A 20,380-nucleotide genomic window follows, 5' to 3' on the forward strand; every position below is an offset into this window, starting at 1 on the left:
TCTGTAGTCTTGTTTAAATCCGGCATTTAGAATTTGAGCTAGGTTTGAGGGGGAAAAAAAATTGTCTGACGACTCTAATGCTAACGACCCTGTCAAAAATCCCTTATAGTGGTTCTCGGCGACGGCTGGAAGGAGAGTGACGAGAGGTGGGGACGGTGTTGTGTACCTCCAATCAAGATGATTTGCACATTTCATTGACAATGGTGTCATACTGGCTTACAAATGATGGTAGGGAGATTTAATGTAACACTGAGCTTCAACTATAATAGCTAGAACAAAAATGGCCGTCAAACACAGTGAGTGGTTGGTCTATTACTAACAAGCAGCGCCGTTTACCTTGTAATTACATTGTTTTCCTGAGCATACTGGCACCTTAGTCAAAAGCTAGCTTCTGAGTGCCTTGAGACTGTTTGTCATGGAAATTAGCCCTCCTCTGAGCCAAAACAATTATGGCAATGCGTTGGCTATACTACCGGTCTGCTGTAAGCGTGGCATGGCATGTCAAAGCACAGGCAGGGCGTCAGACAAGCAGCCTTGTGTAGGAAGAAGTGATTGGTTCACACTGGTTTGAGTGGTTTATGTAGACATTGCAGATGTTTCTGATGAGTTAGTACATCATATGAGGTGTTTTATAATTCATTATACATAGTTCACATAGAGATATAAGACATTTTTCTAACTTGGTTGCAACAAACACTTTCTCTTGTAATTATAATTGGTTTGTATAGACGTGCTCCTTTCCTTTAGTAAATGTAATATAGTTTTACTTTCATCTTACAGGTTTTTTTTTTTTTTTTATCGCTTTGGTACTATTTTCACAAGTATGTGATACATTTTCACAACTCTTAGTAGAAAACTCCAAACTGGTCACACTAGTAACACAGCCAGTCTTTCATTAAAAACCTGTCGTGGTGCATTCATTTGGACTGTAAACATCTCTCACTACACAACCGTTGATTCAAAATAGAGGTTTATTGTGAAATGTAACGAGAACATTGTTTTAACATAATGAGATATTTTTCAATGTAGTCGTTTTAACTACCAGTTAATCCAATTGAAAACAATGCAAGATACGTGTTTCAAATGGCCCTTAGAAGTGCTGACAGTAATATGCTACAATACTGTAGATTACAGCTTCCACTTTAGGCAATACACTTACATAACCCCAGCAAAATGTACAGAAAATGTATAATTTCCATAAGATCTATCCAATATGTAATCAAAATGAAGACATCCTCTACAATCTCTCATGAAAAAAAAACTAAAAAAACGATTTCAGATATTAATTGCAACGTAGGTGTACTGTCTGTAATCAAGCATTTGGCCATAAATTCTCATCCACATCACAGTGAATGTCCTCATTGTTCATGCACCCTGGGGAAAAGCTTTTTGGCGTGGCGAATCCAAGCTTGACATTGGTCTGCATTTATGTCGTTGCATGCCTCATCCATGGCTAGAAAGAGAGTGGCACGCTCACGGGGGATGGCGATTGTACACCTTCCATCGTCATGCTGAAAACAAATCCTCAATAGGGCGTGATGATGAGTAAAGAAGAGTATGGGGGTAGGTATAGGGTCACGAATCAGGGACTGAGCCTGAAACACCTCTGCACGGTGGAACCTGACATTGACCCACACAACGACCGCTTCAACTTGACAGGCCTGCTCAATTTAATTTCATTGAGAAACATAATGAGGTGTGCATCGTTGTAGGATCTATGTAATAAGTTCTACTACACCATTTTCAGAGATATATTGTGTTAGGATAGCATTCAGATCCCTTGACTTTTCCCCAAAAAATTTACATTAAAGCCTTTTTCTAAAATGGATTAAATATATATATATTTTTCATCAATCTACATGCAATACCCCATAATGACAAGGCAAAAACAGGTGTTTAGACTTTTTGCCTTTTTGCCTAATTCAGATCCTTTGCTATGAGACTCAAAACTGGTACAGAGAGATCTTTGATGAAAACCTGCTCTTTATTTGTACTATTTTCTACATTGTAGAAAGTAGTGGAATCATCAAAACCATGAAATAACACATATGGAATCATGTAGTAACCAAAAAAGTGTTAAACAAATCAAATACATTTTAGATTTTAGATTCTTCAAAGTAGCCACCCGTTGGCTAATTTGGAAGGAAGACCCAGAGCCACCCGTTGGCTACATTGGAAGGAAGACCCAGAGCCACCCGTTGGCTAATTTGGAAGGAAGACCCAGAGCCACCCGTTGGCTAATTTGGAAGGAAGACCCAGATCCACCCGTTGGCTAATTTGGAAGGAAGACCCAGAGCCACCCGTTGGCTAATTTAGAAGGAAGACCCAGAGCCACCCGTTGGCTAATTTGGAAGGAAGACCCAGAGCCACCCGTTGGCTACTTTGGAAGGAAGACCCAGAGCCACCCTTTGGCTAATTTGGAAGGAAGACCCAGAGCCACCCGTTGGCTACTTTGGAAGGAAGACCCAGAGCCACCCGTTGGCTAATTTGGAAGGAAGACCCAGATCCACCCGTTGGCTAATTTGGAAGGAAGACCCAGAGCCACCCGTTGGCTAATTTAGAAGGAAGACCCAGAGCCAGCCGTTGGCTAATTTGGAAGGAAGACCCAGAGCCACCCGTTGGCTACTTTGGAAGGAAGACCCAGAGCCACCCTTTGGCTAATTTGGAAGGAAGACCCAGAGCCACCCGTTGGCTACTTTGGAAGGAAGACCCAGAGCCACCCTTTGGCTAATTTGGAAGGAAGACCCAGAGCCACCCGTTGGCTAATTTGGAAGGAAGACCCAGAGCCACCCGTTGGCTAATTTGGAAGGAAGACCCAGATCCACCCGTTGGCTAATTTGGAAGGAAGACCCAGAGCCACCCGTTGGCTAATTTAGAAGGAAAACCCAGAGCCACCCGTTGGCTACTTTGGAAGGAAGACCCAGAGCCACCCTTTGGCTAATTTGGAAGGAAGACCCAGAGCCACCCGTTGGGTAATTTGGAAGGAAGACCCAGAGCCACCCGTTGGCTACTTTGGAAGGAAGACCCAGATCCACCCGTTGGGTAATTTGGAAGGAAGACCCAGAGCCACCCGTTGGCTACTTTGGAAGGAAGACCCAGAGCCCCCCTTTGGCTACTTTGGAAGGAAGACCCAGAGCCACCCGTTGGCTACTTTGGAAGGAAGACGCAGAGTTACGTCTGCTGCAGAGGTTAATTTCATTAGAGTTACCAGCCTCAGAAATTGCAGCCCAAATAAATTCTTCACAAAGTTCAAGTAACAGACACCTCTCAACATCAACTGTTCAGAGGAGACTGAAGGAATCATTATTCTGCAGTGATACGGTCGAATTGCTGCAACAACAAAAAAACACCACTAAAGGACACCAATAATAAGAAGAGACTTGTTTGGGCCAAGAAACACGAGAAATGGACATTAGACCGGTGGAAATCTGTCCTTTGGTCTGATGAGTCCTAATTTGAGATTTTTGGTTCCAAACGCCGTGTCTTTGTGAGAGGCAGAGTAGGTGAACGGATTATCTCTACATGTGTGGTTCCCATAGTGAAGCATGGCGGACGAGGTGTGATGGTGTGGGGGTGCTTTTCTGGGGACACAGTCTGTGAGTTATTTAGAATTCAAGGCACACTTAACCAGCATGGCTACCACAGCATTATGCAGCGATACGCCATCCCATCTGGTTTGCACTTAGTTGGACTATCATTCATTTTTAACAGGACAATGACCCAACACACCTCCAGGCTGTGTAAGGGCTATTTGACAAAGAAATAGAGTGATGGAGTGCTGCATCAGATGACCTGGTCTCCACAATCACCTGACCACAACCCAATTGAGATGATTTGAGATGAGTTAGACCGTAGAGTGAAGGAAAAGCAGCCAACAAGTGCTCAGCATATGTGGGAATTCCTTCAAGACTGTTGGAAACTATTCCAGGTGAAGCTGGTTGAGAGAATGCCAAGAATGTGCAAAGCTGTCATCGAGGCAAAGGGCGGCTACTTTGAAGAATCTAAAATATAAAGTATATTTTGATTTGTTTAACACATTTTTTTGGTTAATACATGATTCCATATGTGTTATTTCATAGTTTTGATGTCTTCACTATTATTCTACAATGTAGAAAATAGTACAAATTAAGAAAACCTTTGAATGAGTAGGTGTGTCCAAACTTTTGACTGGTACTGTATATATATATATATATATATATATATATATATATATATATATATATATATATATATATATATATATATATATATACTGTATATCATTTAGATGTTTATACTTTACAAACACACATTTTATTTATGTTGTTCTCTATATCCATATATAGTAATTAAACAAGTTTAAAATCTGTAGGTTTACCAAACAGTTAAGTGATTAACCATTAAGCGAAGTTGGTTTTTGGTGATGTGTCGAATGTATTTGAAGAAATGAGAAGAGTATCATATGAAAATGACTTTGAGCTTTGCGTTGTGAAAGGCAATTACTTTAAAGATATTTCTAGATGAAACACTGATTAAGGTTTGGTGAAAAGGTTATTGTGTGATTGTATGTGTTGTACTGTACTTAGGCAATTGAAAACATGCTTAAAGTTTTGAAAAAATACCCTTTTTGATTATCTGTTTTGAGTTTTCTACTAAGAGTTGTGCAATTTCACCACATACTTGTGAACATTTTACCAAAGTGATACCAAAAAAAAACAATGCAGATTTATTTTTTGTTTAACCAGGCAAGTCTTAAGAACAAGTTCTTATTTGCAATGATGGCCAAACCCAGACGACGAGGGGCCAATTGTACGCCACCCTATGGGACTCCCAATCACAGCCAGATGTGATGCAGCCTGGATTTGAACCAGGTACTGCAGTGACATCTCTTGCACTGCGTTGCAGTATCTTAGACCACTGCGCCACGAAAATAGTCAAACCCTTGGAGGGAAGTGCAGTAATGCTTGGTGCTGTGAGTCTGTGTTTCACTGTTTGACTGACAGAGTCTATCTAAAAACATGGCAGGTAGATACCTTGACTGCCTTGTATGTTTTTTTGCCATTAAAATGATATTCAATTGGGCTTTGATGGCTTTTTGCCTGAAACCACGCCTTTATAATCATTTCAGGTAGAACATTCAAATTGAAATATTTTATTGCCTTGGAGCCCCATCAAAATAATTGTTTTGATGTGTCCTGTTTTTTATTTGGCACTGACATTAATTGGAAACGAACCTAGCCAGGGAAAAAAGTATGTTTTCTAGGTACGTTGACTGAAATGAGCTACAGTCCCTTGGCTTGATATTATGGAATTTGAGTCCAACATCAGGCTAGCAGAAAGTCAGTCAGTGGTTTTGGGGAGAGAGTGCGTCTATGTACAATGTTGTCACTTTGTTTGTGTGTCCAATGTAGTAGCTGCATAATAATGCAGAGGGATAATGATCAGGTTAGTGGGGAGGATGTTGTTGAAACACAGCTAGCATCTTAATTTCTATTGGAAACCTTGTATTTTTGTTGAGTGAATGCTTTTCCATCTGGGACGTTTGTATCCTTTCCCTCAATTTGGTTAAAAATAGTACAAATATATATTTTTTAAAGAGTAGAGTAATTATCCTATATACAGTAGCTACTGCTGTACACACACAACACATTATATGAATATACTGTCCATACTATCTATACACACCATGCTATATAACTATTGCTGTACACACCTTTTCTATTCATATGCTGTCCATACTGTCTGGTTCAGGACTCTGACATTGCTCGTTCTGATATTTCTATATTTCTCAATTTCTTTTATTTTTCCTGTTTAGATGTATCTGTATTGTGACTAATAACATTGGATTTGATTTGAAATAGGTAGAGTAAACAACAAGTACATAATTTACTACTGATAAATCCCATATCATTTAGTACTGATAAATCCTATATATTTTACTACTGATAAATCCCATATCATTTACTACTGATAAATCCCATATCATTTACTACTGATAAATCCCATATCATTTACTACTGATAAATCCCATATCATTTACTACTGATAAATCCCATATCATTTACTACTGATAAATCCCATATCATTTAGTACTGATAAATCCCATATCATTAAGTACTGATACAATCTATATCATTAAGTACTGATAAATCCTATATCATTAAGTACTGATAAATCCTATATCATTAAGTACTGATAAATCCTATATCATTAAGTACTGATAAATCCTATATCATTAAGTACTGATAAATCCTATATCATTAAGTACTGATAAATCCTATATCATTAAGTACTGATAAATCCTATATCATTAAGTACTGATACAATCTATATCATTAAGTACTGATAAATCCTATATCATTAAGTACTGATACAATCTATATCATTAAGTACTGATAAATCCTATATCATTAAGTACTGATAAATCCTATATCATTAAGTACTGATAAATCCTATATCATTAAGTACTGATAAATCCTATATCATTAAGTACTGATAAATCCTATATCATTAAGTACTGATAAATCCTATATCATTAAGTACTGATAAATCCTATATCATTAAGTACTGATACAATCTATATCATTAAGTACTGATAAATCCTATATCATTAAGTACTGATAAATCCTATATCATTAAGTACTGATAAATCCTATATCATTTAGTACTGATAAATCCTATATCATTAAGTACTGATAAATCCTATATCATTAAGTACTGATAAATCCTATATCATTAAGTACTGATAAATCCTATATCATTAAGTACTGATAAATCCTATATCATTAAGTACTGATAAATCCTATATCATTAAGTACTGATACAATCTATATCATTAAGTACTGATAAATCCTATATCATTAAGTACTGATAAATCCTATATCATTAAGTACTGATAAATCCTATATCATTAAGTACTGATAAATCCTATATCATTAAGTACTGATACATCCTATATCATTAAGTACTGATAAATCCTATATCATTAAGTACTGATAAATCCTATATCATTAAGTACTGATACATCGTATATCATTAAGTACTGATAAATCCTATATCATTAAGTACTGATAAATCCTATATCATTAAGTACTGATACATCCTATATCATTAAGTACTGATAAATCCTATATCATTAAGTACTGATAAATCCTATATCATTAGGTACTGATAGATGCTATATCATTTAGTGCTCATTAATCCTAGATGAAAACAAGCCAATTCCAAGGGCTTATACTGGACCGTCAGACAGGCATAAAGCTATGGTACACAACACTCTACAGTACTGCATCAAATTAGGGCATATCTGGTATTTCAGGAATCCAATGCTGGTGAATCCCCTCATCGTAACAGACAAAAATCTTTTTTTTTTCTGTTCCTTTGTTCATATGCACTACCTGTCAGCGTGTAATGTCACGGTGTACAGTTCCACCAGAAGTGGAATCCATACACAGGTTTGTGTATGGATTCCTACTTCAGATCAAAACCATTGAAGTCACATGATCAAAGCCATTTGGATAATCCTGGAGCAACTGCGTTGCTTTAATCCCAGTGAGACAAACGATGTACCGCGGTAAAAACAACAAAATAAATATCAGAAACAAGTCAATGGAATTGCAGTTGACTAAATGTAGCAACAACAATGCACTTTGTAGCGGAAGGCAAGGAAGTTAGCTGACTGGATAAAGCATCTCATTGTAAGTGTGGAGAATGCCAGTGAGGCCTAATGGCCCCCACTCACCCGACATACCAATGCCCCCCCCCCCCCCCCCAAAAGAAATACCCTATCTGCTCGACACTGGGAGTGAATGGTGCTCTTGTTCTCAGGTTTATAGGGCGTCCGCCTTGAATGTGAACAGCATGGTTCATATCCTGCATGGGCTATGACGTCGTAGGCAAGGAAAGATAATACAGCTCATTAGGGTAGCTATTTTGCTAGCTTGCTTCAGAATGAAGGGTTTGGGTGGTAGCTCTTCTTTACCAAGTTATTTTCTGTTGCTAGTAAAGTCAGCAAAGTTTCACCACAACTCTTTTAATCTCTGATCACGCAACATTTTTCTCACAAAAAAAAAAATGAATCTAATTTCACAAAAAATTCCCAGCGGGTTTTTCCTCATTTGTATCATGGCAGTTACGACGACCGCCTTTGCTCTGGATGAGACCAAATCATCAATATGTGGTTGGTGTAATCCAAGGACCTTTACTATGCTTGTCGATAATGTGATGCGCTCCCTATCAGATCTACCAGTGTACCAGACCAGAGGGGGATTTGTAGGATAGACAGTCAGAAGGTTAATTATACGGTATTACATTGACATTGACTTAAATCTCATAACCATTGTGGTCAGATTTTCGATAATGAAAACACACAACACAGAGTTCATTTGAACACTCAAGAGATTGATTCACAGATAGTTGCATTGCGTCTAGTTTATTGATGAAATATTCATGGGTGAGATATACATTCATTACATGCATCCTAAATGACACCATTTTCCCTATTGTAGTGCACTACTTTTGGCCGAAGCCCAATAGGGCCCCAGTCAAATGTAGTGCAGTTTGTAAGAAACGGGGGTGCCATTTGGAATGTCTTCTCTGACAGCTGTAATAAATGAACACGCCTTCTATGAAGACTACTGTTTTGTTCTGCTAAGAGAACGACGTGACTTGAATGCTGTTAATCCTGTTAAAATACACTGCTCAAAAAAATAAAGGGAACACTTAAACAACACAATGTAACTCCAAGTCAATCACACTTCTGTGAAATCAAACTGTCCACTTAGGAAGCAACTCTGATTGACAATAAATTTCACATGCTGTTGTGCAAATGGAATAGACAAAAGGTGGAAATTATAGGCAATTAGCAAGACACCCCCCAAAACAGGAGTGATTCTGCAGGTGGTGACCACAGACCACTTCTCAGTTCCTATGCTTCCTGACTGATGTTTTGGTCACTTTTGAATGATGGCGGTGCTCTCACTCTAGTGGTAGCATGAGACGGAGTCTACAACCCACACAAGCGGCTCAGGTAGTGCAGTTCATCCAGGATGGCACATCAATGCGAACTGTGGCAAAAAGGTTTGCTGTGTCTGTCAGCGTAGTGTCCAGAGCATGCAGGCGCTACCAGGAGACAGGCCAGTATATCAGGAGACGTGGAGGAGGCCGTAGGAGGGCAACAACCCAGCAGCAGGACCGCTACCTCCGCCTTTGTGCAAGGAGGTGCACTGCCAGCGCCCTGCAAAATGACCTCCAGCAGGCCACAAATGTGCATGTGTCTGCTCAAACGGTCAGAAACAGACTCCATGAGGGTGGTATGAGGGCCCGACGTCCACAGGTGGGGGTTGTGCTTACAGCCCAACACCGTGCAGGACGTTTGGCATTTGCCAGAGAACACCAAGATTGGCAAATTTGCCACTGGCGCCCTGTGCTCTTCACAGATGAAAGCAGGTTCACACTGAGCACATGAGCACATGTGACAGACGTGACAGAGTCTGGAGACGCCGTGGAGAACATTCTGCTGCCTGCAACATCCTCCAGCATGACCGGTTTGGTGATGGGTCAGTCATGGTGTGGGGTGGCATTTCTTTGTGGGGCCGCACAGCCCTCCATGTGCTCGCCAGAGGTAGCCTGACTGCCATTAGGTACCGAGATGAGATCCTCAGACCCCTTGTGAGACCATAAGCTGACACATGCACATTTGTGGCCTGCTGGAGGTCATTTTGCAGGGCGCTGGCAGTGCACCTACTTGCACAAAGGTGGAGGTAGCGGTCCTGCTGCTGGGTTGTTGCCCTCCTACGGCCTCCTCCACGTCTCCTGATGTACTGGCCTGTCTCCTGGTAGGGCCTGCATGCTCTGGACATTACGCTGACAGACACAGCAAACCTTTTTGCCACAGTTCGCATTGATGTGCCATCCTGGATGAACTGCACTACCTGAGCCACTTGTGTGGGTTGTAGACTCCTTCTCATGCTACCACTAGAGTGAGAGCACCGCCAGCATTCAAAAGTGACCAAAACATCAGTCAGGAAGCATAGGAACTGAGAAGTGGTCTGTGGTCACCACCTGCAGAATCACTCCTGTTTTGGGGGGTGTCTTGCTAATTGCCTATAATTTCCACCTTTTGTCTATTCCATTTGCACAACAGCATGTGAAATTTATTGTCAATCAGTGTTGCTTCCTAAGTGGACAGTTTGATTTCACAGAAGTGTGATTGACTTGGAGTTACATTGTGTTGTTTAAGTGTTCCCTTTATTTTTTTGAGCAGTGTATATAGGCACGCTCATTACAGACCCAGGAAATACCTTCTCTCTGTGTGTGTGTGTGTGTGTGTGTGTGTGTGTGTGTGTGTGTGTGTGTGTGTGTGTGTGTGTGTGTGTGTGTGTGTGTGTGTGTGTGTGTGTGTGTGTGTGTGTGTGTGTGTGTGTGTGTGTGTGTGTGTGTGTGTGTGTGTGTGAAGAAAGGGAAACAGCTGTGGATTATCAATGCTAGCTATCCAACTCAGTCTGCCCACTCACTTTGTTAGGAAGTCAAATATTGAACACCATCCACAGTTTTACATTCATGTATTTATTTATAAAAACATTTGTTTTCCCTTTTTCTCCCAAATTTAGTGATATCCAATTGGTAGTTACAGTCTTGTCCCATTGCTGAAACTCATGATATCCAATTGGTAGTTACAGTCTTGTCCCATTGCTGAAACTCATGATATCCAATTGGTAGTTACAGTCTTGTCCCATTGCTGAAACTCATGATATTCAATTGGTAGTTACAGTCTTGTCCCATTGCTGAAACTCACGATATCCAATTGGTAGTTAGTCTTGTGCCATTGCTTAAACTCCCGTACGGACACGGGAGAGGCGAAGATCGAGAGCTGTACGTCCGCCAAAACACGCCGGCCAAGCCACACTGCTTCTTGACACACTGCTCGCTTAACCCGGAAGCACCAATGTGTCGGAGGAAACACTGTACAACTGGCGACCGTGTCAGCGAGGATGCGCCAGGCCCGTCACTGGTGTCGCTAGAGCGCGATGGGACAAACACTTCCCGGCCGGCCAAACCTCTAATCCGGAAGACGCTGGGCCAATTGTGCGCCAGCCTCATGGGTTTCCCGGTCGCGGCTGACTACGATACAGCCCGGGATCGAACCAGGATCTGTAGTGACGTCTCTAGAACTGTGATGCAGTGCCTTAGACCGCACAATGTGTTTCTAGAAATGTATTTGTCTTTGAATTGTCCATTAGGCTACTCTGTTTTGGCTACTGGCTACTCTTATCTAAATAAACATTCTCTGTTTAATAAATACATACATTGTGCCTTTCAAGGTACCCAAGGGACGGGAAGACTACAGTACAGGACAATACAGTAGAGGTGACTACAGTAGAGGAGACTACAGTAGAGGGAACTACAGTAGAGGGGACTACAGTACAGGACAATACAGTAGAGGGAACTACAGTAGAGGAGACTACAGTAGAGGAGACTACAGTAGAGGAGTCTACAGTAGAGGGAACTACAGTAGAGGGGACTACAGTAGGGGAGACTACAGTAGAGGAGACTACAGTAGAGGAGTCTACAGTAGAGGGAACTACAGTAGAGGGGACTACAGTAGAGGGGACTACAGTACAGGACAATACAGTAGAGGGAACTACAGTAGAGGAGACTACAGTAGAGGAGACTACAGTAGAGGGGACTACAGTAGAGGAGACTACAGTAGAGGAGACTACAGTAGAGGGGACTACAGTAGAGGAGACTACAGTAGAGGAGACTACAGTAGAGGGAACTACAGTGGAGGAGACTACAGTAGGATAGACTGCAATAGAGGAGACTACAGTAGAGGGAACTACAGTAGAGGGAACTACAGTAGAGGGAACTACAGTAGAGGGGACTACAGTAGAGGGAACTACAGTAGAGGGAACTACAGTAGAGGAGAATACAGTAGAGGGGACTACAGTAGAGGAGACTACAGTAGAGGAGAATACAGTAGAGGGAACTACAGTAGAGGGAACTACAGTAGAGGGGACTACAGTAGAGGGAACTACAGTAGAGGGACTACAGTAGGGGGACTACAGTAGAGGATAATACAGTAGAGGGGACTACAGTAGAGGAGACTACAGTAGAGGAGACTACAGTAGAGGGAACTACAGTAGAGGGAACTACAGTAGAGGAGAATACAGTAGAGGGGACTACAGTAGAGGGAACTAGGGTTAGGGTTAGGGTTGACTAGAGTAGTGTAGACTACAGTAGGAGAGACTACAGTAGGGATGACTACAGTAGGGGAGACTACAGTAGGGGAGACTACAGTAGGGGAGACTACAGTAGATGAAACTGCATTAGGGGAGACTAGATTAGTGTAGACTACAGTAGGAGAGACTACAGAAGGGGAGACTACAGTAGAGGAGACTACGGTAGGAGAGACTACAATAGAGGAGACTACAGTAGAGGAGACTACAGTAGGGAAAACTAGACTACAGTAGGAGAGACTACAGTAGGGGAGACTATAGTAGGAACGACTATAGTAGGGGAGACTACAGTAGGGGATATTACAGCAGAGGAGATTACAGTAGGAGAGACTACAGTAGGGGAGACTACAGTAGATGAGACTACAGTATGAACGACTATAGTAGGGGAGACAACAGTAGAGGATATTACAGCAGAGGAGACTACAGTAGGAGAGACTACAGTAGAGGAGACTACAGTAGGAGAGACTGCAGTAGAGGATATTATAGCAGAGGAGACTACAGTAGGCGAGACTACAGTAGGGGAGACTACAGTAGAGGAGACTACAGTAGGAACGACTATAGTAGGGGAGACTACAGTAGGGGAGACTACAGCAGAGGAGACTACAGTAGGATAGACTACAGTAGGAGAGACTACAGTAGAGGAGACTACAGTAGGAACGACTATAGTAGGCGATACTACAGTAAAGGATAATACAGCAGAGTAGACTACAGTAGGAGAGACTACAGTAGGGGAGACTACAGTTTAGGAGACTACAGTAGAGGAGACTACAGTAGAGGAGACTACAGTAGGAACGACTATAGTAGGGGAGACTACAGTAGAGGATATTACAGTAGAGGAGACTACAGTAGGATAGACTAGAGTAGGGGGGACTACAGTAGTGTAGACTACAGTAAGGGAGACTACAGCAGTGTTGACTACAGCAGAGGAAACTAGGAGACTACAGTAGATGAGACTACAATAGAGGAGACTACAGTAGATGAGACTACATCAGAGGAGACTAGGAGATTACAGTAGGAGAGACTACAGTAGAGGAGACTTCAGTATAGGAGATTGCAGTAGAGGAGATTACAGTATGGGAAACTAGGAGACTACAGTAGAGGAGACTTCAGTAGAGGAGACTTCAGTAGAGGAGATTACAGTAGAGGAGATTACAGTAGAGGAGACTAGGAGATTACAGTAGAGGAGACTACAGTAGAGGAGACTTCAGTAGAGGAGATTACAGTAGAGGAGATTACAGTATAGGAAACTAGGAGACTACAGTAGAGGAGACTTCAGTAGTTTAATTTAAAGCATTTAATTCCCACATTTTCTAAAAACATGTTTTTGAATAAGGCTGTAACGTAACAAAATGTGGGGAAAAAGTCAAGGGGTCCGAATGCATTGTATATTGCAGATCTAGGATCGCTTTGAGTGGCACTGTCATCCTGGCATAATGTGATGCTTCCAGTGTTTCCACCCGCTGTGAAAAGCTAAGACTCTCATGAACATGCATCGAATCTGTTTTGCTCTACGACACTCACAACATGAGTCACTAAAAGGGTTTTTCTGCAACGGGAGATCTTAGGAAATTCCACAACGTAGTATAATAATAGTATAATAATGTCACATAGTTGCTGTCACAAACTACACACAGTTGTCACTGACTAGTTGAGTACTTATTTCCCCAGTGAACAAACCATTTACGTACTTGCAGCATTCATATAAATTCATTTTTATTAGGTTTTTGGATTGATGGACAATTTTTTTCTTGATTGAAATTTGTCAATAAAATTTGTGAATGCAACTGTTTATTTGAAACCATTTTGTATACAGAACGTGGTAAAACATTTCAATTTGATTGCTAAATATGAGGGCAGAGCAAGCAGATGAATGAAAGTAGTCAATTTGAGGGTTTTTTCACTGTGGGAATCCCTCATGCTTAATAAATTGGGACTACCCACTGTGCAGGAGTGTATTCTCTATCCTTAAAAAGGGACTGGCTTTGGCGACGGGCTCAGTATAGGAGACTAGTACTCAGTGTCTCCTATGCACCTGTGGAAAAGCTGACATTTCAAAGTGTTCCCCTTTTTTACACTGTGGCATATTCAGTCAGTAGTAAGTTTCTTCACTGACGGCTGAGAGATTAGAGCAGTGTTTAGCCCGGTGCTAAAGTGGCTAGGGAAATGTGGCGGGGGGCAGGGGTTCTCACAAGGAAGTGACACGGTGGAATATTGTGTAAAAAGTTTCTAGGACTGTTTCCCATTTCCATGACAGCCTGAGTCCTCTAAAGTGAAAGTGTGTCACTTTTAACGCACCATAACAACATTCTGTAGCTGATATCTAGTTATTATTGTGACTTGTTTGGTATTCTATTAACGTTGTAGGAGGAAACGGCTCTCAAACCTGAATTCACATGCTGACAAATAGGAGACGTTTAATCAGAGGTGACTAACGTCTTAAATTTTACACATTACATTTGCACCGTACCGTAATTTCACTCTCTCTCTCAAGGAGGTCTATTATCATGTGACGATGTGTCTTCCTGTGCAATGCGTATTGTGAATAGAACAATAATAGTATCTACGTAAAGGCATTAGGCACTGATGACAAGAGCTTTCTGGGCTTAGATTTGCCCGAACGAGCAGACAGGGTCATTGAAAAGGGTTGCTGTCATGAACCTACCCACACAGTGGATTCTATCCACTAGTTCATCTTTGCAACAGATGTGTGATGGTTTTGGTTTATCAATTGTAAGCACAACTCAGGTTACAGTTTATATATAATATCATATTGTTTGGACCAAGATCATTAAATAAGTGAAAACTAAATAACTTGAATAAGGAATACTAACAGAAAGCATGTGTTGAAGAATTGAACATTTCGAACTTACAGTTTTTTACAATCACTTTGGCACTAATTTCGGGAACCTTGATGTCATTTTTCCAATGATCAAAATGCAAATTTTTCAAAACTCTAACACTTTTTCCAATTGCTTGGATACAAAACACATAAAGCTAAGATCATTTGTTAATTGAACTAAAATCGCCTGTTCAAAATGACACAACTTAACATCAAAGTATTACCATTTCAAAATGCAATTCACACATTACATCTGAGATGACTGTCTATTCATTTCATTACAATGATCTCACTATCAATTGATACAACTGCTCAAAATGATAACTGTTGTGTTACTCTTAATGCATAGTTTTACCGAAACTGACCAAAAATATTCCATGTTTCGATCATGAACGTTTCAGGATAACGAGATCCATTGACACCAATTACCGTGGAACATGAACCAATTGGACTACAATATCTATGGATGTAATGTTTCATCATCATTCTTTATCAGACACTGTTTCTACGGTCCCAGCCACCACTTTTCCAGACCATGTTTTCAGATTTGACATTACTGTACACTCACCGGCCACTTTATTAGGTACACCTATCTGGTACTGGGTAGGACCCCCTTTTTCCTCTACAACAGCCTGAATTATTCACGGTGTTGTACGTTAAGAGATGCCCTTCTGCACACCACTGTTTTAAACAGCTGTTATTTGAGCATTTGTGGCCTTTCTGTTAGCTTGAATGAGTCTGGACATTCTCCTCTGACCTCTCTCATTAACAAGGTGTTTTTCCCCACAGAACTGCTGCTCACTGAATGTGTTTTGTTTATCGCACTATTCTCTGTAAACTCTAGAGACTGTAGTGCGTAAAAATCCCAGGAAGGCAGCTGTTTCTGAGATGCTGGAATCACCATGTGTGGCATCAACAATCATACCACGGTCAAAGTTGCTTAGATTACTCATCTTGCCCGTTCTGTTTGGTCAAACAACATCTAAAGCTCTCTACTCTATATACTCTATATATTGAGTTGCAGGCAGCCAAATGATTCGCTGTTCGAATGTAACCTTCCTTGATGAGCTAAATCAGGTCTGTAGAGCTGATGGCATGACCTATGTCATTGTGTGGGATAATGTCAGGTTCCACCATGCTCAAATGGTGCAAGCATGGTTTCAGGCCCGACTACAATTTACCACCCTTTACTTACCCCCATACTCTCCTTTCCTTAACCTGATTGAGGAATTTTTCTCCACATAGGGGTGGAAGAGTATATGATAGACGCCCTCACGAACAAGCCGCCCTTCTCCAGGCCATGGATGACGCATGCAATGACATCACGGCAGACCAGTGTCAGGCCTGGATTCGCCCGAAGATTCTTCCCAAGATGTTTGGCTAATGAAAACATGATGTGGATGAGAACCTGTGGCCAAATCCACAAGATAGGGTTGATGGAAATATAGAAGTACAGTAATCAATCCTTTGTTTTGCTTTTTACAGTAAGCCAGGTGAGGAACACTGCAGTTGATGTTTTACAGTAAGCCAGGTGAGGAACACTGCTGTTGATGTTTTACAGTAAGCCAGGTGAGGAATACCGCAGTTGATGTTTTACAGTAAGCCAGGTGAGGAACACTGCAGTTGATGTTTTACAGTAAGCCAGGTGAGGAACACTGCAGTTGATGTTTTACAGTAAGCCAGGAGAGGAACACAGCAGTTAATGTTTTACAGTAAGCCAGGTGAGGAACACTGCAGTTGGCCTTCAACTGTTTTTTCTATTTTTGTTTTTAATTATTTTTGCTTTGATTCAAATAAACCTATAGTATGTTGTGATTTTATTGTATTTCATCAATAAATGTCATATTTTGTTCAACGATTCCACTGTGTCTGTAGTATTCTTTCCACTAGTCCTTTTACAGTGATGTATTTACGTGTAGTAGCATAATGAAACATGTATCACATATTTCGTACTACAATATTTAATGATTGTACAAACAACTACACAGTGAAACTATCGGTATCTTGTGTGTGGGTGATCTAAATGAATGTTCCTATGGTATTTCATGATAAATGAGTTATTTGAACCAATGATTCTGCAAGTGCAAGGTTTCTTTAAAGATATGAATGCAGAATGAAATGTATTGAACATTGGACAGCCTGTGTTTACAAGTGATGACCGTTTTGAGTTTTGTGTCTAGAGTTTTGAAAAATGACCACAAGGTTCTGAAAATAGTGCCAAAATGATTGTATAAAACTGTAATCAAGCCATGCTCATTATACCCTCATCCCAAAACACACACACACACACACACACACACACACACACACACACACACACACACACACACACACACACACACACACACACACACACACACACACACACACACACACACACACACACACACACACACACACACACACACACACACACACACAGCTTCCTCCCCCCTGCCTCCCAAAACTCTGTCATGTTTATATGAAAGTTCATTTCTCCTGATATAGTAACAGTATCAGCTCTGGGGGGGAAATTGTTTTGACTAATTCCGACAGCCAAAGCTTGGCCATCGGCCCTTTAATATTACATGAGATGAGTGTTTACGCTGCTTGCTGCTGCAGTGCCAGTGAAGCTAGCTGGGGTTGTGTGTGTGTGTGTGTGTGTGTGTGTGTGTGTGTGTGTGTGTGTGTGTGTGTGTGTGTGTGTGTGTGTGTGTGTGTGTGTGTGTGTGTGTGTGTGTGTGTGTGTGTGTGTGTGTGTGTGTGTGTGTGTGTGTGTGCTTTGAGTGTGCTTTGTGTGTGTGTGCTTTGAGTGTGTGTGTGCTTTGAGTGTGCTTTGTGTGTGTGTGCTTTGAGTGTGTGTGTGTGTGTGTTTTGTGTGTGTGTGCTTTGAGTGTGTGTGTGTGTGCTTTGTGTGTGTGTACTTTGAGTGTGTGTGTGTGTATGTGTGAGTGTAAGTGTGTGTGTGTGAGTGTGGTTCTCTCTCGTCTCTCTCTCCCTCACCCCTAGACTCTCTTTAAGTTGTGATGAAATATAGATGTTGGTAGTCTGGACAGTTCTGTGTCTCTTCTCTCCTGGTGATTCCATAAGGAAGACATTAATGGTGTCATGGAGTATTAGGCGGTACCCAGGTAACATAATTGAATATGAGGGGCTAATGGCTGACACCTACTTGGAATCAATGTAGCCTCCTGAAGTAGCTAGTTAAGTTTTCGGGGGGGGGGTTAGTCTGTAAATCCCCTCTCCATACCATGTGAGGCCTGTTCATTAGTGGTTCAGTCATTGTTAGGCTCAAACATTCCCTGTTGCGCGTGAAAAGGAATACGTTTCCCCGGGGGAAGAAAAAATGGTGTGTATGCAAACACTTGAGCATCTCGGCATAATCACTAACAGCAGGACCATCTGTTGTTGCCTTGACGACATACCTTAGCCGATTATTTGAATGCTGTTTTCATGCATCTGAATGATGCATCGCTGTATTAGAAAGAAAAAAACACAACAAGATAATCATCTGACTATAAGGTCTGTGCTGTAAGTAGTACGTCCACATATGTTATGTGGACTCATCTGACTGCTAAAGGAGGTTTGTAAATCTTTCCAGAAAAAAAAAAAATAAAAAAAAAAATGCATAAAAAACCCCCGAAACGTTATTATACCCTGTGAAAGCAAATCAAGATTATGTTTTCAAGATAAACATCTACAACCAACAGTGCAGTTTTATTCTTGGATTATGAAACGGCTAAAACTTGCCTGTTGATACAGTAGGGTTACGTAAACTCTGTACGGTCCAGAGAATAACGGAAGAAGAAAAATAAGCGCAGCATCTACGGTTTGTCCCAAATGGCACTCTGTTCCATTGGGCCTTGGTCAAAAGAAGTGCACTACGTAGGGGGGGGGGGAGAAAAAGGGGTGCCATTTGGAACGGAAAACCTACTGTCACAAATACTGTTGTGTTGGAAATGGCTTTCCACAGTAAGCATGTTTCTGATAATGTGTTTTTCTATCTTGTAGAATCAGGGCCAGACACCGGAAAAGTCCTTGAACTCAGACGCATCCACCTGTCCCCATAAGGTAAGCTCTCTCTAGACCTATAAAGGATACAGTATATTACTCTATATAGACCTATAAAGGATACAGTATATTACTCTGTAATAACCTATACAGGATGCAGTATATTACTCTATATAGACCTATAAAGAATACAGTATATTACTCTGTATAAACCTATACAGGATACAGTATATTACTCTGTATAAACCTATACAGGATACAGTATATTACTCTGTATAGACCTATACAGGATACAGTATATTACTCTGTATAAACCTATACAGGATACAGTATATTACTCTGTATAGACCTATACAGGATACAGTATATTACTCTGTATAGACCTATAAAGAATACAGTCTATTACTCTATATAATCCTATACAGGATACAGTATATTACTCTGTATAAACCTATACAGGATATAGTATATTACTCTGTATAGACCTATACAGGATACAGTATATTTGATATCCAGATTTCTATATGTGCTGGATGTAGTAAAGCTGGATTTCGTTTGTTCACTGCGAGATGTGTAACTAATGCAAAAATTATATTTTTCCTGTTAAATTATATTAATGACATCCACACTATTTATTTTGTTATAATTATGGATTACTACTCACATTATACATGCAAATTAGAAGTACCACATTCTTTGACATGATGTGAGAATTTCAAATGTATTCATTGATTTCCCACTAGGCTATGCAAAGTAAAAATCCACCATCCTCCAGACTTATTCAAGTAATCGTCACACATCAAACTAACTTTCCACTTGACTCTGCCACTGGTGCCACTGGTAAACGTGATAATGTGCTATGTAGTGAAATCCTCTCACGTCTTCCAGTTCACATAGGAAAAAAAGTGTCAAAAGGGCCATGTCCTTTTCTGGTTGAGTGGCACGGTCAAGAGTTAAAAAAAAAAAAAAAAAAAAAAAACTCCTTTGAAGCCTAAGTCATGGTTAAAAGAAAGTCCGTGGAGAGGGCAGTCTGACAGCCTGTCATCGTGTGTTCAGCTGAAACTACACCTCTTCTCAGCCTAAAAACTACAATCTGGGATTGGAAAAACAACTAAATGTTTGCTCGTCACTAGTTTCTGTATAGAGCTGAGGGACGGGGCTAGGGGGAATGTCACACCTCTCATATTCATTGACAGCTCTCTAGATGCAAGGACTGACAGTTCATGCTATCCAATATGTAGATTTAAATATATTCTGAAGCTATACTTTATTTTGTTTTTACTTTGTAAACAATGGAGGGAAAAAAACGTAATATCACGGGTTATGACGAAGTTAC

General features: G+C 40.7%; 1 protein-coding gene across 1 annotated transcript in view; it reads left to right on the forward strand.

Annotated features, from left to right (window-relative positions):
• Positions 1 to 20,380, forward strand: part of LOC129827462 (protocadherin-11 X-linked-like) — a 355,317-nt gene that overhangs the window by 164,317 nt on the left and 170,620 nt on the right. Inside the window, exon 4 of the mRNA XM_055888346.1 lies at positions 19,045 to 19,104. Coding sequence (XP_055744321.1) covers positions 19,045 to 19,104 — 60 coding nt within the window. The remainder of the gene's footprint in view (positions 1 to 19,044; positions 19,105 to 20,380) is intronic.

The sequence above is a fragment of the Salvelinus fontinalis genome, chromosome 29, assembly GCF_029448725.1.
Source record: "Salvelinus fontinalis isolate EN_2023a chromosome 29, ASM2944872v1, whole genome shotgun sequence".
In the NCBI taxonomy this organism is placed as follows: Eukaryota; Metazoa; Chordata; class Actinopteri; order Salmoniformes; family Salmonidae; genus Salvelinus; species Salvelinus fontinalis.